This window comes from Podarcis gaigeae (genome assembly GCF_964106915.1).
Source record: "Podarcis gaigeae genome assembly, chromosome: 14".
NCBI classification, from domain to species: Eukaryota; Metazoa; Chordata; class Lepidosauria; order Squamata; family Lacertidae; genus Podarcis; species Podarcis gaigeae.
The window spans coordinates 28,501,767-28,529,506 of NC_139690.1; the positions used below are offsets into that span (position 1 = coordinate 28,501,767).

Consider the following 27,740-nt stretch of genomic DNA (forward strand, 5'->3'; position numbering starts at 1 on the left):
AACTACCTTGGCTTGCCCCAGCTGGGTTCTAGCATTATAACAGAGGAGAAAAACCTATCTCTAAAAAGCCCCAAATGTTGCAACCTTGCCTCTTAAGGGATTTGCTGTAACCACTGGATTGTTTTGATTGCTCTTTCTGAACCTTTCCAGCTCTACTATTTTCTTTTCAAAGGTGTGAAGAGGCACCAGGCAAAGTCTCTCCTGTTTCTTGGGCTTTAGGGTAAAGGCTGTGTTTATGTAATTTTATATTCTTAGTCTGCCTGCTTTGGATGGCTTATTGGCTCGTGGCCTGATCTCACAGCTGTAGGGTCTCTGCATTGTTTTTAAGCATGTTGTTGTTGTTTTAAATCGGGGTGGCCAACTCCCACGAGACTGCGATCTACTCACAGAGTTAAAAACTGGTAGTGATCTACCGCCCTTTTGGGGGTTGGGGGTTCAGGTCAAAGTTGTTGAGCTTTTTTGGGAAGGAAAATGGCCCATTTTTTAGGGGTGCAGGGCACAAAAGTTGATTTTTTTTTTTTAGGGAAGCCAAAGTTGTTGAGCTTCTTTTGAGGGTCCAGTGATCTACCTCAGACGTTCAGTGATCTATCGGTAGATCACGATCTACTTGCTGGACGTGCCTGTTTTAAATCATGACTGTCTAGACGTTTTTATGAATTGTTAAGTCAGTTTAAATGCTGTTTATGCCCCAAAGGTGGCAGACAAACCTTTTAAAAAATCAACATAAGAAAATCTTCCATGAAGCTACAAGTCAGGACTGTCTCCCATAGGCACCTCATCCTTACACTGTGCCAAATCTCAGCTTCTAGCTGTTGGTGATAGGATAGGCCCATGAACACTGTACAAGGCTGCAAACCACATAAACACACACACGGGCACAGTGGATAAATTGCTCCATCTCACTTCAGTGCAGCTGACCTGGCCCATCTCATTTCTTGCAGTAATTTTTTCAGCCTGGACAAATGGGTAAAACTACTTTAATGAAGTATCTTTATTCTAGCATTTGCCAGCTCCCACCAGGCTGGGGCTCCTCCTTTCTTCTCCAGCCTCAGCAGGAGGTGGTCTAGTGGCCCCCATAATGCCACTGTGGCTATAAGCAGGAGTGTGAGCGGTTGAGGGAGAATGAAAGGGAGCCACCACCTGGGCAGGCCCCCTCAGGGCTCTTGCCTACTTTGGCTGCTGCTGCTGAGTCTCTTCCTTCTTCTCCTTGGCAGCCTTCTGCTTCTGCTGCATGATTTCTGAATCTCTGGGGAGAGAAAAACAGGCAAGGCAGTCAGGCTGTGGCCACTGAGTCCGGAAGGCGGACCTGGGCCTGAGGGCAGGTGCTGGGCTGCTGGCAAATAAAGGTAGGGCAAGGGCTGCCTCAGTCGCCACTGGGCCTGAGAGAAGGGGCTGTCACTCTGGCCTCTGAGGGCTTTGACAAGGGGCTAGGCTAGGATTTGAGTGGAAAGTAAGAGCAGGGATGGAGAAGCAGCAATAACCAGCCATAGCCAGTGGCGGAACCTCAGGCACAGCCGCAAGGATGTAGTGCGGGGGGGGGGCAGCTTCCCCCCTAAATCAACCAAAATCAATATAAATCTGATGTTCCCTCCCAACAAAAGCCTCCCCCCCCCCAACAAAAATCCTGGCGACACCTGTGACTGGCAGCCTTAGCCCTCAACAGCAATGCCATGGAGGAGTCTTGAGACACCTTAAAGACAAACAGACTGAGAAGGGCATCCAAAGAAGCGGATGCCAGGAGCCCCGGAAAGCTTGTGCCACGAGAAGCCTCGTCCCTATCAGACAACAGGATGATGCCCACCGCTCACCGCCAGGGGCGGAAGAAATAGGAAAAGCAGGAAGGGTGGGGAGGCAGCCAACCGTTCCTGGCTCTTGTCCCGGCCAGGTCTTTTATGCTAAGGAGGAGGCGCCGCCTCCGGGCTCGAGGCCCGGCCCAGAAAAATACCCAGCCCGACCTTGTTCCCCTCCCGCCCGGCGCTCACCGTTGCTTGCGGGCGGCGGCGGAGAGGCCGTCGTCGCGGCGCTTGCCCTTGTCAGCGTTCTTCTTCATGTTCTTGCTGCGCGCCAGTTCGCGCTGGTTGCCCCCTGCACCGCGGAGAAAGGTAGTGCACGTGTAAGCGCGGCGGGGGCCGGTCAGGCGGGGCCCCGGGGGCCACTGCGGGCCGCCGAGCCTTGACGGGCGGGGGGAAAGGGCGGCAGAGGCGGAACTCCCCCCGCCTTGAGCAAGTCAAGGAGGCAACGGGACCTTCCAGCCCATATCCTCCCCCACCCACCGGAGGGTAATAAGGGGGCGCGAGACCGGACCGGGAGGAGGGGGGGGAGTCCCGCTTACGCGTCATGGCTCCGCTTCGCTCGAGTCCCCGAGGCAGCTACGGCCACAGCCCTGCCCTGCTCCGCCCCCGTCGCCTGATTGGCCAATCCGCACAGAGGCCAGGAGGCTATTAGCCCGCCAGCGCCAAGAGGCGGCTACTGGACCAGGCGGACCATTCAGCGATTGGCTGCAGGGGAGGACGGCCAGAAATGAAGGCGGGGCATCATGGAGGGCAACAGGCGCAACGTGGCGGTCTTGAAGCCCCTCCCCTGCGCCGCGAATGGCTGTGGAGCCAAGAGTGGCGGGGCCCGTAGGAGCTCCGCCCTCTCCTCTCCAGTCCTGGGCACGGAGTTAGTGCTAGCAGTGGCAAGATTGACGGCCAAGCTCGCCCAGCAGAGGTGGTGCCGCGCGGGTTCCGTCCCCGTGGGATGGAGGCAGGACCGGCTCGATCATGGGTCAAAGCGAAGCCATTGTCTCAGACGGCAACAGATCCCAAAGCCCTTGTTTCTGATGTAGATATTCACTCACCCCCCCTTCTTACTTGGCACTATTATGCGCTTCGCCTCAGGCACCAAAATGTATTGGGCCAGCCCTGGATGGAGCAGAGGGTCAGAGGGGGGCTTCCCAGCTGCTGCTCTGTCAAGGGGTCAGGAAAGGCTCACTCTGCAAGGAGTCAAGTTCTTTACCATACAATCATAGAGCTGGAATGGATCCTGGGGGTCATCGGTCCAACCCCTCTGCAATGCAAGAATATGCAGCTCATCGAACCTGCAACCTTGGCGTTATAGGTGCCACACTCTAAGCAACTGAGTTATCCCTGGATTATTCTGGGGCAGTGGTGGCAGGAGAGGAGTGGAACATGTTTTCAGTACCTGGTTAGGGTGCAGCCTCAATCACAGATTGGCCAAGTCAGGATGGCTCTTGTGCACCAAAACCCCTCTCTCAAAGCCCAGACCTTATGTAGGAAGCGCAGCGGCAGAGGAGATTTGGACTCACCATTGTCTGCCCTTCCTCACACACACGCCAAGGGAATCCTCATTAAATAACCAACATTGTCTAATCTCCCTGTGAGCAAATCAGGATCAATGCTCCATAAATGGATTGCCTGGCAGCACTGCCTTCTCTTCCTCAGGAACCAACTCCCCAGCTCCAACTTTCTCTCTCTATATATAGAATTTTCATTTATGACAAACATTTCAAACAGAATCATCTTTACATATCATATTTTGACTTTCCACCCCCTCTTTCTCTTTTCCTTATATTTACTCTATTTTCCTGCATACCCGAATCTAAATCTATTTTATATTTTATTTCCATCCATTTTATGTATGTTTTCAATACTGCACATTTTTACATTAATCCTGCTAATGTTTTAATTCGTTTACAATGAGTTTGTAATTCAATAAAATTGTATTGTAATTCAATAAAAGATTTTCATTCCCCTTTAAAGACTTTGTTATCTTGATTTCTTATTCTTCCATTAGGTTTTGCCATTTCTGCATATTCCATTAGTTTCTGCAACCATTCTTCTTTTGAGGGGACATTGCCAGCTCTTTGCCCTCAGCAGCAACACCAGGAAGACTTCCTCCTGCAGGCAAGGCTCTTTCTTTGACTGCCCACCTGTGGAACTCCTGACTGCTTCAAAGAAGGCTGCCCACTACATTTGAGCACCAGGGCCTCTGCTAGGCTCCATTTCACCCAGACATGCCTGTTGTTGAGGATGAAGCTGTTCCTTTGTCCCATCTTCATCAGAGACTAGACACTTTTAGGCCAAGCACCCAAAAAAGAGTAGTTGAGTTGCTCTGCAGCCTACATCCCTTGCATGAACTCACTACCGGGGTGACCCAGCACCTAAAGGTGCTCCTCTCTGAAAAACCAGGCCATAAGAGAGTCCTCCTGAGAGTTCTTAGAGGGAGGTGGGAAATGTTGTTCCTAACTGAAACTGCAAGTACACACACAACCCTCTATGAAAATCCAGTTGCTCAGAGGTTATCTGCCTTCTACAATTTAGGGGATACTTTTAGGACAGAAGAGAAGTTATTCCTACTCTCCTACAAAGAAGGAGGACCTTCTCTGTACTTGACCTGCTACAGCTCATGAGTGAGGCTGCCACAAGAGAGGTGATGGTGACTGGTGGTAAATATTGTGTGTGCAGTCAGAACACAGACAATTTCAACAGCAGCAAGAAGAAGAAGAAGAAGAAGAAGAACCCTGCCAAGGGAAACCAGGCAACTGGGATATCAGAATGGCCCTTGGTGGATCTTCACAGCAATAAGGAACCCTTGAAGTACATGGCCCTTATGGTGCACATAGATGTACATCCTTGGGGGGGGGGGCAAGGCTGCTCTCCATACAACCAATTTTCACTCTTTTCAGCCAAACTGCAAAGTGCTGCCTGGCTGGCCCTTGTGGCAGTCATGAAGCCCCTCCTTTGCCCAGACTTGTGTTTCAAAGAGGTATGGGAGAAGAACACAACACAGTAAGAGTGGTGTTTGTCTGCTTTTAGAAAAGGGAGAATAATCATGCCAGAAGCAGAGCACCCCACCCCACAATGCAGAAAACCCTTTGCCATTCCGTGCAGGGAGCTGTATGTCTGTCCACACCCTGGAATTTGTTCTCCTCCTCAGTTCAACACTAGGAACAAGCCAGTCTTTGGGATGAATGAGACATGTATTCCAAGGTGGCTTCCCTGCAGATTGGCAGGGAAATGAATAGAGCACAGAAGAAAATATAAGCAGCAAGCTGGGTTGCAGGGCAACATCCAGCCTCAGAGTATCCAGCTTCAGCAGATCTTCCCACCCTTTCACAATGACAGCCTTCCTTTACACTTAGGGAACATCATCATCAAAGGTGTCAATGAGAGCCAGCCACTTGACTTTGGGTGCCATGTTTCATTCTTGGATAAACGTCGCTTGCAAACCTCTCAATTGCTGCTGCTGGTGGTGGTGGTGGTGGTAGAGAAAAAGGAGGAGGAATAATTCCTTTTGGGACTTAGAGCCACACAGTTCCATAGCAGCTGTGGGTCTGCCCCATCCCAGGAGAAACAAGTGGGCACACACAACAAATATTTGGCCCTGACACCCCTCAGAAGTCCTTGCTGTTGGAGAAGGTGGAACTTCATATTTCTGCAAGGCTTTCTACGGTCAACCCAGGAAAAGAAGCAGCCACTCAGCTTGGCTGGGGAGCAGGAGCATCTGTCTGCAAAAGATGGCAGTGAGGAGACACATGAGCCTTCACAGCCTCACAATTTCTTATTTATCCCTTACATTTTTTCCACCTTTCCTCCAAGGAGCTCAAGGTGGCATACATCTCCCCATTTTATTCTCACAACAACCCTGTAAGGTAGATTAGGCTTGGAGGCAGTGACTGGCCAAAGGTCACCCAATAAGATTAATGGCTGAGTGGGGATTTGAACCTTGGTCTCCCAGGCCCTAGTCAGCACTCTAACCACTACACCACACTGGCCAGACAACATGCCCACAAAGGCAGCTGCCACAAGGCCACCGGAACATTCTTGGGAACCAAAACCAGCAGCAGCAGCAGCACCCAGGATAAAGGGGCTGGAAAGCACCTGCTAAGTGACAAGGACCCTCAATCCTTTGCCTTAACTAGGCCGTGATAACAAACCTGAGCACTGTGAGCAATGGTGGGTGTTGCCATGTCTTCCGGAGTGGCCCCTCCTGGGCCAGGACATTCCATCTGCCCCCTCTGCCGCCTTGCTAGTTTGGAGAGCTCAGCATGGATAGCCTAGAGACAGCCAAAGTCATTTTAATCCTTCTGGGGAGCAAATGGTTAATACACTCGGAAGGCGGGGGGGGGATCACCTCCAGTGCCCCCTGAGCACCCTTCCTCCAGTGGTAGGAATATGATGTCATCTCAGTGTGAGCTGAGCAAAAGGGGAGATGCCAGTCACAAGTGCCGCAAGTGGCAGAGGATGAAGCTGGCCCAGCAAAGATGGACCTTCCCCACCGCCTCTGTCTTTGCCCCTAGCATGTCCTGTTGCCTCACCTTGGTAGTTGGCTCCAGCTGCAGTGCCCTCTTCAGAACGGCGGTGGCTGCCTGGTCTTCTCCCCGCTCTGACAACAGCTAAATAGCACAGAGAGAGTGACAGAGATGGGGTGGTATATGAACTGGGTAGGGGTGGGGAAGCCTGCCCTTGTCCACCTCTTTCTCTGGCTGTTCTCTGTAGCTGTTCCTTGCCCCTCCCTCATGCCTTCTCTCACCTCTTGTGGTCACAACTCCCTTTCCCCCCACTTCAATCCAGACACAGCATTAGGTCAATATTGTGGAACAGGGACCTTTGCCACCCCCCTCCACCCCAGTCTGGATCTCAGCCAGCTGTACAGCCTTCAGCATGCCGTTCCCTAGCCAAGTTCTTCCCTCCTGGCCCTGGAGCCGCTGAGGGGCTGGGAGGCGTTTCCCTCATCACCTTCCCTTTCCTGTAAAGTGCCTTGATGTTCTCTGGGTCAAGCTGTATAACTTCATTGCAGGATGCCAGGGCCTCATCCAAAAGCTTCAGTTTCAGCTGGGCGGCTGCACAGTTGTTGAGGCATTTGACCCGATGGTCATGCAGCTCCTCTTCCTCCTCCTGGCTTGGGCAGTCTAGAGAGAAACCCACATAGGTGCAGCGTCACCCCCAGCCATAAAGTGCAGCTGGGGCTGAGCCCCAGAACTGGGCTTCTGCAGTAGGGATGGGTCAAGTGTGCCTTTGCGGGAGAGCACCTCTGGGACAGGGTTCCTCTCCCTTTTCATCCAAAGTGCCCAGATTTGGGCTCATGGCACTATTTCCAGGCAAGCTGCCGGTCAGCTCTAATTGAACCTGTGCCAACCCCATGTTTCCAACAGGCACCCACATGGCTGTGTTGGGAGGGCTTCATCCCAAGCCCTCAGAACAGTGCCTCACCTGTCCCTGGCAAGGAGAGGACATGCAAAGCCTGCTGGTAGGAGTGCAGGGCCTGCTGGTAGTCCCCCCGCTCAAAGTGGAAGTTGCCCCACTCCCGCTTCTGGTTGCCCAGGCTGAGGCGCTCCATGGTGGGCAACAGCAACAGGTCCGGGCTGTCCTGCACGTGCAGCAGAGTCACCTCATACAGCAACGTGGCATCTTTGGGAATATCTGGCTCTCTGCAGGAGGAGGGGGAGGAGAGGCCTCTGAGAACACACAGCTCTCTTCCCCCACCAAGGGCCCAGATGTTGCCCCCCTCCCTGTCCACCAGTCACAGTGCAGTGCAATGATGGATGACTACCTGCCCAGGTGACCATAGGCACAAGCAGGGCCAGCAAGGAAAAGGGCTATTTCACCCAGCTGCATGGAGAGGACGCCAAGGTCCAAAGCCTAGGGAGACAAAAAGGAGACAAGGACCTGACCCGAAGTGCCCCCCCAAACACACACAAACAAACATATATCCTGCTGTCACACCTCTCAGCACCAGTACATGCAAGAGTACATTGGCTTGGGTGCAATAGCCATTCTCACATGGTCTGCATTGGCCTCTGCTGTAATGGCGCACAGGTAGAAAAGGTGAGATCCTATGTAGAGGGAGGGCCCTGTAAGCATGAGTTTGGGGGTGGCTGCAAAGCTGCTAGTCCTTTCCACTGAAACAGAACAGAAGCAGAATGGCGGCAAGATCCCCCCCATTGGTGGCATTCAGTTGCTCAAGCAACGGAGAGAAATGGGGGCTCAGAATGGGCTGCCAGGCAAAGCCAGGGGGGCAAGGAACAAGGAAGGTTGCAGCCTTCCCACACCTCACCTGTATTGCCTCCCCCTGGCCGATGACAAAGGTGAGCTTTTGGTCCTTTTCCACCAGGCTGTGGTCCTCCAGGATTCCCAGCATCTTCACAGTAACCTCTTGGCCCAGTTGTGGCCAGCTGCCTCCCTCTGGACTGCTCTTCACCAGCCACTTCCGTAGGGACTTGTCCTCTGGAGGGTGGAAAGGGGAGAATCAGTTCAACTACAGGTGGAGGTGTTTGCCTGAGGAAGTGTGTGGAACTCCAACTGCCCAGGTGCAGAGGAAGGAGGGCCAAGGGAGTGCTGGAGGATGAGGAAGTTACAGCCCCTCTCTCACAACACAACCTGCTCTGGCCAAATGGAGGGGCCTTTTCTCCTCGCCATGAGGTACTGCAGTGTCCCACCCGCCCAGTTACCTCCAAATGGTCCTGGGCCAGGGTCTGATTTACGCATAGGTGAAGTACACCACAGTTTAGGGCTTCAGGTGATGAAGGCCTCCAAATGCAAAAAAAGGACTAGTTTGTTTTCATTTGCCTTCTCTGTCCTGATATCTACACAAGAACAAAACATTTATTTCTCTCTTCTGCCTTCACAATCTGTTAGACAAATATACTTTTGGGGGAAGGGGTAGAACAATGGGGCCTCTCAAACTTGGCAGAGCTGAGGGCATCAGAAGGTCTTAATGTGGTTCCCCACACCCACCAGTATTTCTCCTGCCTGGGGGGGAAATCCACGTCCCCAGAACTTTAAGCATTTGCATTTTATTATGCTGCCTTCGCTTATCCTCTTATTACTTTTGATGCACCACCACACATTCTGTGGGGTGCTGAGGTGGGCATCAGTCAAGCCACTCCTCATTCTGATGCACCTCTAGAATCCCAAGGGTGTGACGGCTGAGGCGGGAGCAGGGGGTTTTCTGGCTAAGAGGCAGCGAACCCAGCAACCATCTCCTGCCCCCAGGGGCTTTTGGCTGTGGCGCTTGTTAGCCAGCGATGTCACCCCGTCCCCCAATGACTGGCAGCAAAGAGGATCCTGTAGGGTCTGAGAGGCCGAGCTGCCCTATTGCCTCCAAGGCCCTCTGGGCAGCAGCGGGACCCTCCATCTCCTGGCCTGAGAGCCCCCTGAGCCCCGGGCCTCACCTCGGAGGTCCTCCCAGCCGTCAGCCGCAAAGAGTGCTGCAAAGCCGCCTCTTTCTCCTCCCAGCAAGCGCTCCAGCCGCTGGTAAAAGGCTCGCTCCTGAAGCTGGGGCGGGGGCTCCTGGATGATAGTGTGGGGCAGCAGGAAATGGACCCTCCGTCCAAGGTGGGGGCTGCCTCCCTCCAGCAGCACCGGCCCCAGGCTGGCGCCCGCCCCTTCGCCTTCCTCCTCCTCCTCGCCCTGAAACATCTTGACCAGGAACATGGTGGGCAGCTCCTCCGTCCTCGGAAGGGGCTTCCCGGAGCGAGGGGCTTTGCCGGCAGCCGCGCATCAGGATCTCGAGGGATTTGTTTCCCCGCCTTGCATGCGACGGTTGGAGCAGGCCGGCAGCGGCAGAAGCGAGAGGCCGCTTAGCCGTCTCTCCTTACCTCAGTCTACACTGAGCGCCTGTAATTCAATTAGAGAGTAAGCACCCTACGCCCCAGCTGCGCTCAGGCTTACTTCCAAGGAGGATCTGGGCGTCAGGCTGCGGCTGGGTTTAGCAGGGATCAGCAGGACCCCCTCCCACATCTCAAGCGGGGCCCCTCCCTTTGGGCTGCCTTAATAAACCCAAGTAAATGCCTTCGCGTCTATAACAGAAGAGGCGGCGAGCAGCAACCCGCTGTTCACCCAGACGCGACGGAAAAGGGGTTTTCCTCTTATACTACGCAAGGCCCCAAAGACTTGCCCTAAGAGGGAAGACCTCTCGTGGATGAATGGGTTCCTCCCCATCTCCTGACAGGCTAGATTCTGAGAGCACGAGGTTGGCTTTTCCCTCCCTCCCAATTCTCTCATGTATGAACAGACCACCCAGAAGCAGAAATGCCAACCTCAATAAAAAATTGGGGGAGCAGGTAAGCCCCGCTCGCATAATTGATCACATGATGCGGTGCATGCACACTATTTGAATAGCAGTGCCCATCAACTGTGGGGGACGGTGGCCCCCGCAAATATTTTGGGGGGCGCTGAACACCCCTCGGCGCCTAGGAGGTGGCTCCTATGCCCAGAAGTAAACGTCTATGAAGCCGCTCAACCGAAGAGGCGCATCCGACAGTCTTAGCGGTTGTTAGGGGATGCTGCTCCGTCCCAGATTATTGCCCGGTGACCTGCGGGGCTCTAAGAGGCTTAGTGGAGAATCCCAAGAAGCACGTGGCCCCGCTGCACGTGGCCATGCGTCCGGGGTCGGCTGCGGCGGGGGGCTTTGGAGTAGATGCGAGGCCCGGGGCCAAAGTGAGGCCCAGCCCAGGGATCTCCGGTCTGGGGGACCGGCGACAATGTCTGGGGGACCGGCTCCCCCGACGCCCTGGGGACCGGCCATTCTTCCTCGGGGCAAACTGTTGAGGGGCTTGGTGGGTAATCGGCGGCGCCCTTCTTCTGGACGGGACGGCAGACTAAAGCTCAGACGTCTCTTCTTGCTCCGGGCCTTCCCCACGCCTCAAACGGAGGCAGGTCTGGCCAGGCATCCCGGGCTGGGCACGCGCACCGGTTTGTGGAGCAGCAGCGGCTGCCGAGCAAGGAGCAGCGGCTCCGCCCCGCCGTCGAGCCCAAGTCCCGCCCAGGCGCCGCCGCCACAGCCGCTCACTCCAGCGATGCCGCGGCGGGCGACGGAGCGCCTTTCCTACCGCCCCGGCTCGCGGGGCGCCCGCCTCAGCCTCTTCCACGTGAAACTGACCGACTCGGCCCTCCAGGCCTTGCTCGCTTACCAACGGTGTCAGGTAACGGGCTGGACTGAAAGCGATTGCCGGACGGCCGGTCACTTGGCGGAAGGGGTGGTCTCACTGCCCGCTTTTTTTCTGCAGGTGGCGGCGCCTCGTCCCGTGATCGCCTTCCAGGGCAGCCAAGGGGTGAGGATATTTCCCAGCGCCGTGCATTGGGCAGATGTCCTGTCGGGTCCCATCGCTGGGGCTGGGCAACGGAGGGGTGCCGTGGCCGTTGCTATCGCCGTGGGCGCCGCCTGCTTGCTAACGAGCTCCCCGCGGCTTTCTGCAAGGCGGCTAACGAGTCTCGCGCGAGCGGCAGACCGAGCCTGGCTGCGGCCTCCTCCCCGCGGAATGCTCTGCTGTCTTGGCGTTTGAATGGGGCAGCCCGCCCCGTCGAAAGTCGCTTCTTTTTCGGGCTGAAAGTCCCCTTTAGTAGCAACGGAAGAGGGAAAGAGACGGGGCGGGCAGGAGCCGCGCCTTCGCTGCTCTGTACGGGGAGCCCCGCCCACTCCCTTCTTGAACAGGGCCAAGACTGAACGCTGGAAATGCACTGCCCCACAGTGTTTTTCACCTAGGCAGAGCCAGGCCCCACAGCCACAGAAACAGCCCCCAACCACATGTCTAGGGTCAGGCCCTGCTCCTGAGGCAAAGGGGCCAGACCAGATCCCCCCTCTTCTCTTTCTATGCTGTCCAGTATCTGAAGGTGCCCTGCGGTGCCACTGCCGGCCGTCGTGACCCACGGACGTTCCGCTTCACCTTCTACCTCTCACGCTATACGAAGGAGCAGCCGCAGGCCAGCTTTGATTGTGTCCGCCAGGCCAGTACCAGGTGAGCTGGCCCAGCCCAAAGGCTGTTTCCCTGGGAGGGTGGGAATGGGGGAGAGAGGCTTCCCTGAACATTGCTCTTCTTTGCCCAGGTGGCTAGAGGGCAGAGGAGCCATCCAGGAGAAGATCACCATCTGTGCCATGGTTGTGGAGGCCTCCCAGTCCAGATGGGGGGTAGAGAGGTCGACCTGCCATAGGGCAGCAGCTGCGTTCCCAAACCCAGGTGAGGAGAGAGGGACAAGGGGCAGTAAGGGGTTCTTGGATAGGAGCTGAAGGGGGAATTGGCACAAATTGCCACCACCTCTCTCCCCTACCCACTTCCTGAAAGGAATAATTTGTGAGTGCTGCCATTCAAAGATCTCTGGTTCTAACCTAGAATGTATATATCCTAAGAAGCAGTGGAACTTGTTTTAAAACCACCTAGCAAACTGTTTTTACTAACGTGTGATCATAATGGAAGTTTAGTTTGGTATCTTAACGAAAACCTTATAACTAGTATAAAGCTACCCTGGATTTATGAAATCCTTCCATGTGTGAACCACCTCGAGATCTTTGGATTAAGGGTGGTATACAAATTTAATAAGTGGATCTGAAGTGCAACATCCAAATTTCAGCTCAGTTGCTATAGACAATCACTGCAATTAGCATTGGGGAGGGGGTTGAGCTACTGACAGCCAAGGCTGGCTCTATTCCCTCACTCCCTTTGCCTTGACTTTCTACTTTTCTGCACTGTAGAGACTGGCGCCCTCCTCCCAAGGAAAGCAGCCTCAGAGAGCCCCAGTGGGAAAGGCAATGAAAGCAGTCCCACAGCCAATGAGCCCCCATGGCCACCAGCGCAGGTGCTGGAAGAAAGCGACCAGAGGGCTAAGAGGCTGTTGGGCTTGTTGGAGAGGCCACAGCTGCAGGCTGAGGTAGGTCTGGGAAAGGCTACTGGGCTTCCTCACCTTGCTGGAGCCTCCCTCACCACCCCTTTACCCCACAGATGGGGCAGCTGAGCTCCCCAGAAAGAAGTTACAGCTTGAAAGAAGACCGTCTGCAACCTAGAAAGGAGGCCTGGACAGGTGCTCTGCAGCAGCACCAGGAAGCATCTGAGCACTTGCACAGGTAGAGCAATGAGTCTGGGAGTTAGACTACTGGGGAGGGATAGGGGATCCTTGTGGTCTTAGTCCTCATTCTCTCTCTCTCCCTCCCTCTCTAGCATAATCCTGTCTCTTTATGTGTGGGTGCACAGTTGTTTCCACTATTCTGCTCTCACATGGTCAGCTTTTAACAGCTCTCCTTCCACTTCTGCAGGAAAGAAGCCCAGCAAACTTTGGCCAAGCCCTTCCCAAGCCCTCCATCTGAAAAGTTTGCTCCTTCTCGAGGTGGTAGTCCTTTAAGAGCGGTGAGTCCTGCAACAGTGGTGCTTTAATTCAGAGCAGTAGCAGCGACAGCCGATGATGCCATGGCAAGGCTGTGGTTGCATCACCCCCTCTGGGCAGCCTCTCTAATTCCCAGGCATTGCAGGCTCCTGTGGGCACAGGGGGAGGGGGAGACTTTCTTGTCTTCCATTTCTGCTGTTCGAATTTGCCTGCCTGTGTGTGTCTGCTACTGCATGGTGGTTTTCAGTTGGTCTTCCTGCCTAGAGGGAACCATCATTATCCTGTTGTTCCTAGTATCCACTTGGCAGATTAGAATTTAAGAGAGGGCTTATCATTTGCCATACTCAGACACAGTGCTTTAAAGTGGACTGTGCCTGGAAAGAGTGAAGTGTGGATATTATTTTTCAGAGACTACAACCTCTCCGAGCTGCACTTGGCCCAAGATCCAGGAGATGGCAGGGGCCTCACTTTACAGGAGCCGAGAGCAGCTGGTGGGGACGCAAAATGCAGCCTGCAGCAGCAGTGAAAAGCAGGGCCCAGACCGATTGCAGCAACATCATAGGAGAGGTTCAGAGCTCGGATGAGGAACCTGAAGCAGGAAGTCATAGAGCACCAGAGGTCGAGTGGCCAGGGGAGGAGGAGAGGCAGGCAGGTGAGGAGTCTGGCAGATGCACTCCCAGCACAAACATCAAATATGATGGCAACTGGAACCTCTGCAATCTGCTCCTGACCTTGAGCAAAATGGAAAGCTCAGCCTTCCCAGTTAGGCAGAATGGTTTAAACCAGGAGGTACTTGTACTGTCAATTTGGGCCTAAAAAGCTGTTTAGAAGCACCTTCCCAATCTTCCTAACCTTCCCGGTGTTTTGGACTGCAGAGCAGTTGGGCTGATTGGAGGTGTAGACCAAAATATCCAGATGGAATGAGCCTGGGAAAGCATTGAGCAACACACACTGGTGGGAGATGTTGGTGTCCAATGCCAGGCTGCAGGGCGACTGCTGCCACCACAATGACTCAGCTTTTCCTTTCCCCCTCCCCAGACCATGCCAGCACCTCAGAGGAAAACCTCAAGTACTACTTGTAAGTATTTAGCTGTACTGCACACAAGGCAAGGGCATTTTTCATAGGCCTCAGCCATTTGGGAACCAGCATCATTTTCACTGGTGCCCAGCCTTGTTGTACATTTGGTGTGGGGATCTCATGCCTAGGGACCAAATGGAGGTTCTGGAAGACTGTCTATGCTGGAAGACAGTCCTTGGAACCAGAAAAAGTTCTACTCCTGATGTGGGAGATGGATTGGAGAGGTGGCTGCTGCTGTTGGCCTTCCCCGCCTTGGGTCAAATTCCCCAAGGGAGGAGGCTCTCCCTTTCCATCTTCTGACTCACATAATGTGTCTTTTGAAACTAGGAAATATGTCCCCATTTGCTCAGTAAAGCAGTACCGAGCCTACCAGGAGGACTTCAGTGCAGACTACACTACATACCGCCACCTCCATGCCAGGATTGGGAGTGTGAGCAGGAGGTTTGCCCAGCTGGGCACAAGGCTTAGGCGAATGCAGCAAGGAACCAAGGAGTACAAGGTAACAACATTCCAGGGAACAAAAGGGAAGTGACCTTCCCTGCCTGGTCCTGGGCTGAACTAGCTCTCTTGGGTTACAGGTCCTAGAAGATCAGATTTTGCAAGAATACAGGCACTTCAAAAAGGTGAGTAACCCAGGCTGGCATCAGGGATGGGGGTGCTTTCTTTCCCCCTGGTGGCTGAACTCTTTCCTTCTCTGCAGGTGTATCCTAACTACCAAGAAGAAAAGAGGCACTGCGAGTACCTGCACCACAAGCTCTCCCACATCAAGGCTCAAATCCTAAACTTTGAGCAGAATGTCCCTCCGGCTGGGCAGAGGGGCTGTGGCGAGAGGAGATGAGGAGGGCAGCATCACCTACAACTCCTCACAGCAAGCACAGGGGGGGCTCTAGTGTTTCACGGCAACTGCTTGCTCTTGGAGTGAGCTTTGTACAGCTTAAGAACAGGCCCAGCTTACAGTATGTTCCTCTTATGTTTTGGTCCAAGTCTGCTCTGCAACATCTTGCTAGCTGAAAGCAATTTGAAAAGAAACACTTAAAGCAGGGCGAGGGTGCTTCCTTTTCCCCATCCTTCTGTAGCAACTTGTTTGTGGCAGCCTAAAGTTACTTCAAGCTATCCACAACCAGAGCAGCCATCTTTGGCTTGAAACAAAGCTGTGCTTTAGAATTGTTTCATAATCAGCAAGTATATTCTTGTGCCTTAGATTGGAAAAACTGGAGGGTGGGTAGTCTTGCATTTTTATGCTAACACTTAGCCAGTTGACATTTGTTCAGACACTCACACCCAAGGCAGTAGGAACTTTGCTAGAAACCTTTTCTTCAAGGAAGGTTCTTCAAACCTTTCTTCTTCAAGGAATACTTTAATCTTGCTTGGCTTATGCTGCTTTGTTTTCAAAGTTTCTAGTGGCTGCAGAGACAGGTCTTTGTCAACACAGGCTTAAAGCTTGGCACTTACCACATCTCTCAGAGACTCTCCACATGAGAAGTTATACAAAAAATTGCATTTTGTGAAGATCGTTTAAACAGACATGACATCTCCCTTCACTTCGTATCAATCAGTTATGTTATCAATCTGCTACATGTTCATTTGACAATGCTGCTTAGGTTCCTCTGCAGAGCTAGGCTATCCCAAGCTAAAATCAACATGCAAACTTCTCAAGGACAGCTGAGTTGTTCAGTAACTTCTATGGAGAACAAAAGTTATCTGGCAGAGTAGCCTCCCAAGTTAGCAAAGTACCAGAAACAGGTAAATGTATCCCGCTCAAACAGACAGGGAGAAGTTTTTCCCCTTCCAACATCACAGAAAGGCAACTTGGGGCCTAAGGGGGTCATTTATTGATTCACTTCTTCAAATGTACAAAAAATTAGAAAACAAACCCTCCCCCTCCCCACCCACAAATATCAGCCAGTCCAGGGCATTCAAGGCCAGTGCAGTTAAGAGATGAGGGGGCAGGAAATTAAACAGAACAGCAGCAGCAGCTGGGTCCCCTCTGCTCAATGTGGCTTCACTTTCCAACAGCTTAGACTGCCCCACAGGGCCCCACCTCCAGGAGTGGCCATGGGCTCTTCTGCAGACAAGGGCGATGATGACACCAAGCCCCCCTCCCCGCTCACAGATCCTCCTTGGGCGCCTTCTTCTTCTTCTTGGGTTTTTCATCCTCCTGTAGAATGGGTGGGTAAGTGGCCTCCCGCTTCAGGTAGCTGACAAAATCATTCACCTCACGCCCCCCCTGTCAAGAAGACACAAGTCAGGCAAAGTGCAGCAGTGCTCAAAGCATTAAGTTCCAATCACTAACACACACACACAGCACCCTCAACAAATTCCACTTGATCATTTATGCCACTTGCCATATTTTAGGATTAATGGGCAAAAGAAAGAACACTTCATTGCAGCTGCTTATTATTACTCTAGGGAACCCGGTAAAAGCATGAACTCACCTCATATTTCTTTGGACTTTGCTTGCTCCCCGCAGGCGAAAAATAAATTGTGGGGAAGCTGTCAACAAAGAAAGAAAGACCACTTAGCAGGGCATTCAGTGGTATCCTGAATAACTGCCCTGGAGGAAATATGCCTGGTGTTTACATGCATAAGCCTCCATACAGCAGCCATTCTTCTAGGTGGCATAGTGCAAGCACACAATGTAGGTGTGGGTGGGGTGCAAAGGACTCCTCCTAAAAGGCCCAAGACTGTGCCTGCAGGACAGCTACTCTATCATTGACAGTAGAGGGCAGGCAAGAACCAGCCAGTGGCTACCAAGCATAATTCTCTTACCCTCGCACTTCATAGGGAGAAGGCACATCATTGGCTGTAGCATCCATCTTGGCTATAATAATGTTGGGATCTTTGCTGAGCTGTTGAAAGATAATCCAATCAGCAATTTCACACTGGTAGAAGCAGTCAATTCATGATAGCAGAGTAGTGCCAGTCCCCTAGGGGCTATTCCACACTCAGGAGAACCTTGCTCAAATACACAGTATCAAGGCCCCTGCAGGTAAGATCCCTTCTCTATGGTCACCTATGAACAGGGACCTCTATTAAGGGAGAGAGACACTCAGGCACTCAGATCCTCCTCCCGCCCCTTGGGCATACCTTCTCTCCAAGCTCCTTGTATTTGGGTTCCAGGTTCTTGCAGTGGCCACACCAAGGCGCGTAGAACTCCACAAGCACATCCTTGCCCTCAGCATTCACGATTTCGTCAAAGTTCTCAGCCACAACCACCTGGGGGGAGAACATGCAGTCTCAAAAGGGGAGGTTCCCAAGACACACAGTGCCTAATTTTAGTGTTATTATAAGCTGAATAATATGCAGGAAGCTTCTCATTTTCCCAGCAGTTCAATCAATATACAGATCACATCCAAATCTGCCTGTTTCCCATCTATGAATTGAATTCCTGAATTCCAGGTGTCCAGAAACAGTTTTGGTATGCATCAAGAACATATAAACTTAAACTTAATTCAGGGAAAACATAGCTACTTTAAGATTTCCTTGTACTTCAAATTTTGGGCTTGTTCAACCCAACTTGTAATTTCAATTTGTCTTTTTCATGTTTTTTGATGAAACTGCCCAGCAGCTATTAACATCAGCCACCCTGGGAAAGCTACAGCCTCAAGACATAGCTCAGAAAGAGCTGAAGTTAATAAATGTGCACATTAATCTTATTTAAACTGCATGAAACTTAGAACAAAGTGGAGAAATTTGTGGGCATTTTGGAATATCAAATTGATGGCAACCATTGGGCTAGAGTTCTGTGAAGAATTACCAAAGGAGGGGGTCAGGCTATGCCTTTGACAAAGGCCTGGTGGAACAGCTCTGTCTTGCAGGCCCTTCGGAAAGATCAAGTCCCACAGGGCCCTAGTCTCTTGTGACAGAGCGTTCCACCAGATTGGAGCCACAGCCGAAAAAGCCCTGGCTCTGGTTGAGGCCAGACTAACCTCTCTGTGGCCTGGGACCTCCAAGGTGTTTTTTGTTTGAAGACTGTAAGGTCCTCTGTGGGACATACCAGGAGGGTCCTAGGCCATATAGGGCTTTAAAAGTTAAAACCAGCACCTTAAACCTGATCCTGTACTCCACCGGGAGCCAGTGCAGCTGGTATAGCACCGGGTGAATGTGATCCCCATATGCAAGGACCCTGTAAGGAGTCTCACCGCGGCATTCTGCACCCGCTGGAGTTTCTGGGTCAGTCTCAAGGGCAGCCCCTCGTAGAGCGAGTTATTCTTACGAGATCTAGTTTTTTTAAAGCTAGGAGTAGGGGGCCCTCCAGCTGCTGTTGACCTATTGCTCCCATAATCTCTTATCTTTGGGCAACGCTGGGTAGGGCTGATGGAAGTCCAATATCATCTGAAGGGGCCCAAGGCTCCCACCACCCTTGATGAGACAGAACAAGCAGCAGCTCCCACCTTCACAGGCCCATCATTGTTCTCTGGAATGGGCTCAGATTTCAGGTATTTCTTCAGGTTTCCATCAAAATAATCCTGGAGGAATCTCTCCAGGGCCTTCCCATCACGGCTGCAAACCAAACGAGAGAATTGTTTCAACCAGTCCTTCCCAAATTTGTAATCCCCCTTTAAAGTCACTAGAAGACTTTCTGTCCTGGATTGGCCTATGATGCTTTATGCTCAGAATTGCTCAGGAACAGGCAGTGGGATGTCCCCACTCCAACCACCCCAGAAGCAGTGTGCACCCCTGCAGCATAAACAAATGCTCCACTTACGAGAACTCCTCCTGCATGACAAATTTCTCTCCCTTAGCTGTCCTGATGGCAACAAGAGGAACATCGGTGGTAGAGCCATCCAATCCAAACTCTGAGAGCTCATGACCGAAGGTCTTCCGACTAGCAACAGCAAAGTTGAGTTTGTGTCCAGCATCCAGGAAACTCCGGGCTACCTTCATCACTCTGCAAAAGCAATAACAAAACTTTTTTTGTGATAGCCCAAGATAATCAGGAGTCACAGCGCACCTGTCCTCTTCAAGGCATGCGTGAAGGCAAGCAAATAATTTTAATTAATTAAGAGCCAATTTCGGAAGTACCTTGGCTCAGGCAGAGGTGGTGATGTGTTCAAGTCAAAGCAGTCCCAAATTCTATAGCTAAAGGATCAAGTGTGCTTAGAGCAGCCTCAAAGAGCCACCAAAGTGATCAATGACTGGCCAAGGGCAGAAGTGTCACTGCCCAGTCTCCTTCCATAAGTTATTCACTGCTGATGGGGGACCTCCACAGCTTATACTATTGCTGGCTTCTTGCCCCCACTCTTCCTAGGGAGGGGGATGTTCACATGCTGGAACTGCTGCAGCCCTTCTGTTTGGGCTATAGAGCAGCCACAAGAGGCATGGCCTCTGGCACAGACATATGAGTCCACTAGATCAAGACAAAGTGTCCTGCTCCCAGTGGTCAACCAGCTGCTCCAGTGCAAATGTTTTCAACCTTTTTGAGTCCACTGCTCCCTTGACCAACTATATTCTTTCTGTGACACCCCTGTGGGACTCAGGAGCCCAGTTATGTCACCCCTTGCCTGCAGAGCTGGCAGCCTCTCACACTTTTCAAATATCCTCCTTCACAGAGTGTTTTCTCAGCCTCTTCTCCTCTTCTTTGAGTTCTCTGGGCAGGTCTCTGAGCTGCCTCCCTTGACCCACAGGGGCCTAGGACTTGTCTGTTCATTCCCAACAGCAAGGGCTGGCAAACTGGCTGGCTAGGCTCCCTCACCTGCTTGCTTGCTTACTTACTACGAGGCCACCTCAGCTTCTGGCAACTAGCAGAGCTTGTAGCCAAGGATGCTGCAACAAACAGTCACACAAGCCTTTGGGAGGCAGAGACATGAGAGGGCATCAGAGGAGGGAGGGAGGCACCCTGACCATCATTCAAGGCACCCCAGGGTACCGTGGCACACTGGTTTAAAACCACTGCCCCAGCGGGAAGCCAGCAAGCAGGACCCAACTGCAGCATCAGCAGTGATCTCCCCACCTATGATTCCCAGCAACTGGCAGGTCAGGCACATATTGCCTGTGACAGTGGGGTCAGAACATATCAGTGGCTCCAACCTCACTCATTTAACTTTCCCAGGATAGTCCTTGCTGTGTTCTCACCTGTTGCGCCAGTAGTTGGACCCCTTGGGATTCTTTTCGTAATCTACGTCATAATAAGCCACCAGCAGGTCCTTGCCTTGGATCAGCTCTTTGTTGTCTTCCGTCATGTGTGGGCAGATGCCAAAGCTAAAGAACAGAAGGAACCCCCAAATCATGGTAGCATGTGGATCTCACACTGCAGACACAGACACAGACACTCACTCTAGACTGGCAGGAGAGAAGCTGCCATACACTTACATGTTCTCCTGAAGGAACTTCTTGATCTTGCCAGTTGTGATCTTGTCCTCTGTGTATCGCACAGTGTTGTCCTCAAACTTGTTTTCCAGGTGTGGGGGACGGAACAGGATAATGCCTCTGTGGAAAGTTGATCGGTGCAACTTGACAGTGAACCAAGCACACATCACCCTCAAACAGGCTGTGCTCTTGCTAGGGCTTGGCTTACAAACAGGACTCCCTTGTCCTTTCAACATGGGCTTCCAGCCACATTTGCTCGCAGGTGCCTCAGCTGCTTAACCAACTCCCCAAGGAAAAGCTGAATGACAGTCAGCAAGCACCTCAAGCTCTGACTTGCCTGCTCCCTTCAGGTGGCAGGAAAAACAAGCAGGAAGCAGCCCAGCAGGGACTTGACTGTTGGCGGGGGGGGGGGGGGGATGCTGCGTAGGACCGTGGAAAGTACAATCACTATTTTACAAAGACAGTTGCTAGGAACACGTTTGATTGTTGCTCAAGCTCAGTTCAAAGAGAACCAGTGGTCTATCCATCAGAAACAGCTTGCTATACAAGTGGGGGAAATTCATTGTGGGGAGCAACAGGAAGCCAGCCAGAGCTGTTATGCCCAGATGCATTTCTGAAATTTGTGTCTTATATTCTTATATTTTGGTAGACCAGTCAGGAGAATAGAGGCCCATGTGCTACTTACTCGCCATCTGGCTCATATTTCTTTACTAGATCCTCATCACTTGTGTGCCCAAAGCGGTAATGGTCTCGCAAGTTGCTCGCTGCTTTCATGTACTCTGAATGTGCATCACCAAACAACTCCTTGAAGAAACCTGCAGAACATCATAAAAGGCAAAGGACTCCATATGAAAGAAGAGTAGAAGAAGCAGTTTAGCTATTACACCTGGACACAAAAACAACTTGACTGCCCAAACCAGTGAGCCATATGCAAGAACCTGCAAATTGCATCCAAGGAACCCATTCCCCGGCTTCTAATACTTGAAGCTGGGAGTGGCTCAAATCAACACTGCAGAACATTTTTATCTGAACATTTTTACTACTGAGATCAGGTTAACAGGGTGCCACACTTAAGACTGGAATAGAAGAGGCAACTCTGCACTGCCATTTCAAAGCTCTGTGAGATACTGTGCTAACACCTGCGGTCTATGATGCCTAATTCCAGAAATACTAGAGATCCCCCTCCACATCTTAGCATGTGAAGGCTCAGGGGAAAAATTCTGATCACCTCCCCCACCCAAAAACCCCTCACTACTTACCCACCACAGCAGGATCCTTTTCACTGATGAATTTTTCAAAAGTATCAGAGCGGAGAGCAACTGAGGCTGGCCCAGCCTGTTTCTTCAGGTGGCTCACAATTCCATCTTGGGAGAGAAGTTTGGCATAGTTAGTGGCAGACTGCATGTAGGGACTGCTTTGCGGACATCCAATGTCTTCAAAAACTGCACTATACAAGGCATTACACAAATACCCTTTAAATGAAGGCTTCAATCAGGAGAGCCCTACAGCTAGATCAGAACAATGGCCCATATTGTCCAGAATCTTGTTCTTGCAGAGGCCAACCAGATGATGTTGGGAAGTCTACAAGCAGAATATCCATGCAATAACTCTCCACTCTGTGCCAGGGCTGCTGCAGACTATTAACCAGCTCCTCCAGCACTCACAGCCTGGCCTACAGTTCCTTACCAGCTGTTCTTGGACCATCATAGGTACCAGACTCCTCCCCGTTCCTGAAGATCTTGAGAGTTGGATAGCCACTCACTCCATACTTGTTGCAGGTGTTTGAGTTTGCTGTACAGTCAACCTTAAAGAGAATGTGAGCAGGGTTTGCCTTTTCCACAGTAAAGGATGGTAACATCTCTTAAAAAAACAACCATCTAGTCTGCACATTGCCAACAGCATAGATGCATCCAAACATCCTCATCCAAACATTCCCATCTAACACCAACAGAGGCTCTTCCTATACCTCCAGGGACTTTGATCAAAAGAACAGCAGACATAGATTCAAAGCTTTTTATCCCACGTTACTCCCCACCACATTCACACAGGGATCAATAGAACTGACTCCCAACTCCACTATCAGTAGTCAAGCAATTTAACTTATGGAAAGGTCCCTTTTCTGCAGAGTTTCATGCAGTAGCACATTACAAAACTAACCTTCACAAGTGGCACTATTCCCTTTAGCCTGGTGGCAGCAGACTCATACTCAGGAGCAAGGCGTTTACAGTGTCCACACCTATAAGATTAAAAGTTCAATGCATGGTTGGCATACCACTTTCTTTCATCAGCAAGGACTGTTTGGCCCAAGATCGCACTTGTATCTCAACAGGTCAGATAAAAACCAATGACTAAAACTGTGCAGGGTTTTAAAATTTAAATTTGTTTTAAAGGAGTCAATACTCTTGAATAAGTAGGTTAATGTGACATAATCTAGATATAAGCACATTAGCCCATCCTTGTATTCAAGTACTAGTCTGGCACAGACAACCAGAATTTATTTATTTATTGTGATTATTAATATCCTGCCTTCCAGACGATGAATGCTTTTGAGGCATACTACAATTAACATCACTATCCATGGGGGCAAGGGAGAAGAATGAGCAATATGGTAGAACACAGAGTTACGAGAATCCTTCCCAGAAGATAGCTGGTAGTTGATGGCCTTATAGCAGGGAAAAGCCAAGTTAGACAGAAGCTGGCTTTTGACCTTCTTTTTGTCTGCCTCTCTTGATTTCCTGAGATCCTTCCCTCATGGCAGTTGTGAGTTCTATGCAAGTGTGATGGGAGGGATGGAGCAAGAGACTGAAGCAGTCTCTCCTCTGTGCTCAACACAGAAATCAAGTGGGTTGCTAGACAACGGAAGTCTCCTCTTCCATACACCCAGCATAGGCTTAGACCTGCAGCTTCCTATCTCTGGTCAGCCTTCAGTAGGCTAGCATTTAGCTGGCTTGTAATTTTGAGTGGTTTTCTCTAAAGTGAATCATTACCCCTACCAGATGCACATTCAAAAGGAGGATTAATGAATACACAATTTGATATTTACTAAAATATGAATACTTGCATTAAACCTACAAAATGTAGGCATTTCATTTACTTTCTTGAATTTCTATCCCACCTTTCTCACATCATAGAACCCATGGAGGCATAAATATGGTTCCCAAATTCCTGTTTTGGCAATGATCAAACCTGATTGTCTTCAGCAAAGTATTGGCCTTGTGTACCAAGTTTCATACCACGGGATTTTATGCTAAACTGTCTTTTATTGTTCTGTGAAGGGCTATGTTTTGCTTTTATTACAAGTATACACTGAGATTCATTTGGATCAAGGACCACTGAGACACTTGAAGCCAGTGGGCTGGGGACCATGAATCATCCATCTTGCTTGGCAAGGGCACCCCGCTCCCGCAAAAAGCAAAAGCTAATAGTGGCCCCATCAACCCCATGAAGCGGACAGAGCGAGGAGGCTTCGCCGTTCTCACAAGGGCAGCACCCACGGTTCACCCAAGAACCAACTATCCACCGGAAGCTAGCAGGCGCCCAACCCTTCCGTTTCTGCCGGTAAGACGCCCTGATGGCTGCAACTTCTCCGCAAAGGTAGCGGGCACTTCCCATGGGACCAACAGCCAATCCCTGATAGTGACAGCCCAGCGGAGCAGCCAACCGGGAGCAGCCACGGCAACAAGATCCCGCCCTCCGCAGGCACTTGCCCCGGTGTAGCCTGGGGGCTGCAGTTTCAAAACCGGTTGCGGCACCAGCGCCGGAGCCACCGCGGCTTTCCCCGCCCGATAAAGAGGCCGCTACCAACCCAAACCAGCTGCCCTTCACGGCGGCCGGGCGAATCGCGGAGAGGCTTCCGCGGATATCGCGTCCGGAATGCGCTGAATTCACCCCCACAGGCCTGACAGACAAGAGGCAGCGGCGAGAGGCAGATCGACAGGCGGACTCCCTCCTTCCTTTCCTCCCTCGCTCTTCCCATTCTCGGCTCCGAGCCAGTTAAGGCAGCGGCAGCGACGAAGGGATCCACCGGCCTGCCAACCTCCCTCTCCCCGTCTGTCTATGGACCTGTGGGAGGCGCGCGCACGAGAAACGTGCCGCTCCTCTTCCTGCGCGCGCAGAGCCGAAGCAGCGGGGGCCTCGCCGCCCCGCCCCCCATGAACGGCCTGGCCCCGTTGCCCGCCCCGCCCGCCCTCCTCTCCCTCCGACCCACCATGGGGCGTAGAACTCGACGAGGGCGACGCTGCGGTCGGCCAGGCCGCTGTCGAAGTCCTCATCGCTGAGCTCGAGCACGTCAGAGGCGCGTCCCGGCAGCGGCACAAGGGCGAGGAGCAGGGCGAGGAGAAGCGCCTCCATGAGGCCCAGCCGCCGGCGAGCGAGAGAGAGAAAGGCGAGGAATACGGAGAGCGAACCGGAGAAAGCGGCGGCTGAGGCGACTTTCGCTTTCTCTCGTTCTCGCCTCAGCGGGAAGCTAAAGAGGAGGCGGAAGTCCCGCCCCTCCAGGAGACGGGGCCGGATTTGCAGTGTGGCAGCTGCTCACTGGCCCACGCCGGCGGGAGGGCGGCCAATGAGGAGGAGAGATGGTGGCAGGAGGCGGCTGGATGGCTCTGCGCTCGTCGTCATAGCGATGCCGCGAGGGGCCGCCCTGGCCTCGCGCTCCAGAGCGGCCTTCGCCTGTTGGCCCCGCCTCCCGCCATTGCGGCTCCCTCGTCTCCCCCTCAAGAGCAGCGCCTGAGGGCCAGAGAGATGTCCGCGCCTTTTTCGAAAAGTGCTCCCTATTGTGAAGAGCTGGTCCCTCAGCCGAACGGCTGAAGCCAAACTCTTGTATCACCCTCGTTGCCCAACTGCAGCACAACAGCCCTGCAGTGCTGCCAGGGGGCCTTTATCTCCGGTGCCTGCCGCTGGCCTCCCCACTTACTCCTGCATCCCCAAATGGGAAGGAAACTGGGATGCATTAAAGCAATTACTTTTTAAAAATGTTTTGAGCCAGTGGCCTAGCACTTCTCAGTCAAACCTAAGCACACAAATTGCTGGGGAAAGCAGAGCTAGCTAGCTTCCAGCTGCCTTTTCTTTGTCCAAGATCAAAGCGGCTAGCTCATTTCCCTGACAGACCCCCCTTCAACCAGGAACTCTTGAGACCAACTGTATCTCTGTTTCCTTATGGGCTACTGATACTAAACCCAGTAACCTGAATGCCATGCAGTTAGGCACATGGGAATTCTATGGCAAACAGACCCACTTCAGCAGTCAACTTAGGAGACTTTGTTAGGAATAAAAGGGAAGCAGACAGAAAGTAAAAACAATATAAGATGAACCTTGGTATTGTGGCTCTAAACTGAACTAACCCTAGCCCATTCACTGTTCAAGTTCACTCACGAAGAGTAAGCAAGGCTGTGGTGTGTGGTGTAGTTGAGATTTGGCGAGTGATTGCCAAAGAAATTGAGATTCCCGCATTGCTGGGATTTAGATTAGATGACCCTGAGGTCATCTATGAATTCTATGATTCTAAGGAGCAGCTCAGCTTTTTAATCTCTTCTCCCCTTTCACAGCTCTTCAGATGAAGGGTGGTATACAAATTTAATAATAACAATAAGCCTGTATTTCTGTGCATTTTCTTGCCTGACATGTAGAGATCCTTGCTTAGAGATGCAGCACCTTTGTTATGAAGGCGCTCATTTCATTTGACTGCACATGCCCTGTTGTTATGCAATTCCTTTAGCTATGCTCAGCAATGCAACGTGTACATATTGGTTGAAGAGGAGGCAAACTTTTGGCTTAGAGTGGTTGCCCTCACTGAAAAGGGATTACGTGTAGACACGGAATTGAGAGGAACAAGAACTCCAGCTTTATGCTAACACGTCATTATGCTCCTGTTCATTAGCCAATTGCTAGCACAAATGCAAGTCTTAACTTGAGGGGCACTTGAACAGGACCACGTCAACCCATTGCATCACCACCAGAGACTAGCAATGAGCCTGGCCATCACATGCTTGCACACATCACCCCTCACACATCTAGCAGAATCAAGCAGGGACGGAGTGGTTTTCATGCTCAGCACAGCAGAGTGGTTTAAACCTTTCTCCCCAGCCCAGTGTTATGATGGGGGATACCATTGTCCCATCCCTGATAATCATATCAGATCATGTGAGGAAGAAGCTGTGATGTCACCAGCTGCTGCCATCTTGGTTGCAGTGGGAAAGCACCTGGCCTGGACTGGACCCTGTATGTATGACCAGTGCTATCTGATGCCACCTTGGCTTGGGGGGGCAACTATGGTCTACAGGCCAGTGGTCCTTCACCATCCCTGCCTTTTTTGTATTTGCTATACAAACACATTTTGATTCTGTAAATGGGGAACCCATTGCTCACAAAATGTTCTGGCAGCTCTGACCTTCAGAAAGTTATTGCTAATATTTCATCAGAATCTCTTTTATTGTCACTTGCTTTGGGTCCCACCCTCCAGAGCAGCAGAAAACAAACTTGCTCCATCTTCCATGTAATAACCTTTCAGATATTAAAGGTAAAGGGACCCCTGACCGTTAGGTCCAGTCATGGACGACTCTGGGTTGCGGTGTTCATCTCACTTTACTGGCCGAGGGAGTTGACGTTTTTCCACAGACAGCTTCTAGGTCATGTGGCTAGCATGACTAAGGCGTTTCTGGCGAACCAGAGCAGCATACGGAAACACTGTTTACCTTCCCACTGGAGCGGTACCTATTTATCTACTTGCACTTGACGTGCTTTCAAACTGCTAGGTGGGCAGGAGCTGGGACCAAACAATGGGAACTCACCCCGGTTGCGGGGATTCGAACCACCAACCTTCCAGTCAGCAAGCCCTAGGCTCAGTGGTTTAGACCATAGCACCACCTGTGTCCCCCGAACACCCATGTTCAGATATTAGAAGATGGCTATCATATCACCTCTCAAGTTTCTTGTTCTCCAGGCTAAACATACCCAGCTCCCTCAACTGTTCCTCATAAGGTTTGGGTTCTAGCCCCTTGATCATTTTGGTTGCCCTCCTCTGCACATGTTCCAGCTTCTCGATATGCTCCTTAAATTGTAGTGGCCAGAACTGAACACAGGACTCCAGATGGGGTCTGATCAAGGCAGAATAGAACAGCGCTATTACTTCTCTTGATCTAGACACTAGATTTCTGCTGATGCAACCTAGTATTGCACTAGCTGGATCACACTGTTAACTCATGCATGCTAAGGTTTTGATCTACCAAGACTTCTCGCTCCTTTTCAAGCCAGATGTCCCT

The 27,740-nt window shown here is 51.7% G+C and overlaps 4 protein-coding genes across 5 annotated transcripts; 1 reads left to right on the plus strand and 3 right to left on the minus strand.

Annotated features, from left to right (window-relative positions):
* Positions 1-961: 961 nt before the first annotated feature.
* On the minus strand, positions 962-2,476 carry SERF2 (small EDRK-rich factor 2). The gene is made up of 3 exons (XM_083710803.1): positions 2,333-2,476; positions 1,983-2,085; positions 962-1,246 (listed from the first exon to the last, which is right to left on the minus strand). Exons 1-3 carry the CDS (start codon positions 2,337-2,339, stop codon positions 1,168-1,170), a joined length of 189 nt encoding a protein of 62 aa, XP_083566929.1. The 5' UTR covers positions 2,340-2,476; the 3' UTR covers positions 962-1,167.
* Positions 2,477-4,797: 2,321 nt separating this feature from the next.
* On the minus strand, positions 4,798-9,620 carry LOC310831424 (peptidyl-prolyl cis-trans isomerase FKBP8-like). 2 transcript variants are annotated; one of them, XM_083711943.1, is made up of 8 exons: positions 9,176-9,620; positions 8,059-8,228; positions 7,555-7,643; positions 7,215-7,432; positions 6,741-6,913; positions 6,320-6,397; positions 5,939-6,058; positions 4,798-5,509 (listed from the first exon to the last, which is right to left on the minus strand). In XM_083711943.1, the coding sequence occupies exons 1-8, from the start codon at positions 9,435-9,437 to the stop codon at positions 5,480-5,482; spliced, it is 1,140 nt and encodes a 379-aa protein (XP_083568069.1). In that variant the 5' UTR covers positions 9,438-9,620; the 3' UTR covers positions 4,798-5,479. The 2 variants fall into 2 exon arrangements, with proteins under 2 accessions (XP_083568069.1, XP_083568070.1); XM_083711944.1 differs by lacking the exon at positions 9,176-9,620 and adding an exon at positions 8,453-8,659.
* A 1,178-nt stretch (positions 9,621-10,798) lies between these two features.
* Positions 10,799-17,831, plus strand: ELL3 (elongation factor for RNA polymerase II 3). The gene is made up of 12 exons (XM_083711942.1): positions 10,799-10,927; positions 11,012-11,056; positions 11,607-11,740; positions 11,829-11,959; positions 12,472-12,647; positions 12,719-12,840; positions 13,030-13,120; positions 13,506-13,749; positions 14,136-14,175; positions 14,503-14,674; positions 14,754-14,798; positions 14,876-17,831. The coding sequence occupies exons 1-12, from the start codon at positions 10,802-10,804 to the stop codon at positions 15,011-15,013; spliced, it is 1,464 nt and encodes a 487-aa protein (XP_083568068.1). The 5' UTR covers positions 10,799-10,801; the 3' UTR covers positions 15,014-17,831.
* PDIA3 (protein disulfide isomerase family A member 3) lies at positions 15,985-25,094 on the minus strand. The gene is made up of 13 exons (XM_083711941.1): positions 24,692-25,094; positions 22,642-22,720; positions 22,171-22,288; positions 21,744-21,848; positions 21,170-21,299; positions 20,488-20,604; positions 20,251-20,376; positions 18,884-19,066; positions 18,570-18,678; positions 17,263-17,391; positions 16,945-17,024; positions 16,611-16,668; positions 15,985-16,402 (listed from the first exon to the last, which is right to left on the minus strand). The coding sequence occupies exons 1-13, from the start codon at positions 24,832-24,834 to the stop codon at positions 16,283-16,285; spliced, it is 1,497 nt and encodes a 498-aa protein (XP_083568067.1). The 5' UTR covers positions 24,835-25,094; the 3' UTR covers positions 15,985-16,282.
* Positions 25,095-27,740: the final 2,646 nt, after the last annotated feature.

Bases quoted from the DNA above. Each gene is read 5' to 3' on its own strand.
- SERF2 (XM_083710803.1), bottom strand. The intron at 1,247-1,982 runs GTGAGCGCCGGG...TTCTCTCCCCAG, and splicing joins GCCGCCGCCCGCAAGCAACG to AGATTCAGAAATCATGCAGC.
- LOC310831424 (XM_083711943.1), bottom strand. From the start codon at position 9,437: ATGTTCCTGGTCAAGATGTTTCAGGGCGAGGAGGAGGAGGAAGGCGAA. The intron at 6,398-6,740 runs GTGATGAGGGAA...TGTGCTATTTAG, and splicing joins CACTTTACAGGAAAGGGAAG to CTGTTGTCAGAGCGGGGAGA. The intron at 6,059-6,319 runs GTGAGGCAACAG...GGCTGTCTCTAG, and splicing joins AGCTGGAGCCAACTACCAAG to GCTATCCATGCTGAGCTCTC.
- ELL3 (XM_083711942.1), top strand. From the start codon at position 10,802: ATGCCGCGGCGGGCGACGGAGCGCCTTTCCTACCGCCCCGGCTCGCGG. The intron at 10,928-11,011 runs GTAACGGGCTGG...TTTTTTCTGCAG, and splicing joins TCGCTTACCAACGGTGTCAG to GTGGCGGCGCCTCGTCCCGT. The intron at 11,960-12,471 runs GTGAGGAGAGAG...TCTGCACTGTAG, and splicing joins AGCTGCGTTCCCAAACCCAG to AGACTGGCGCCCTCCTCCCA.
- PDIA3 (XM_083711941.1), bottom strand. From the start codon at position 24,834: ATGGAGGCGCTTCTCCTCGCCCTGCTCCTCGCCCTTGTGCCGCTGCCG. The intron at 21,849-22,170 runs GTAAGGAACTGT...TTCTCTCCCAAG, and splicing joins TGATGGTCCAAGAACAGCTG to ATGGAATTGTGAGCCACCTG. The intron at 21,300-21,743 runs GTAAGTAGTGAG...GATGTTCTGCAG, and splicing joins AAAGGATCCTGCTGTGGTGG to GTTTCTTCAAGGAGTTGTTT.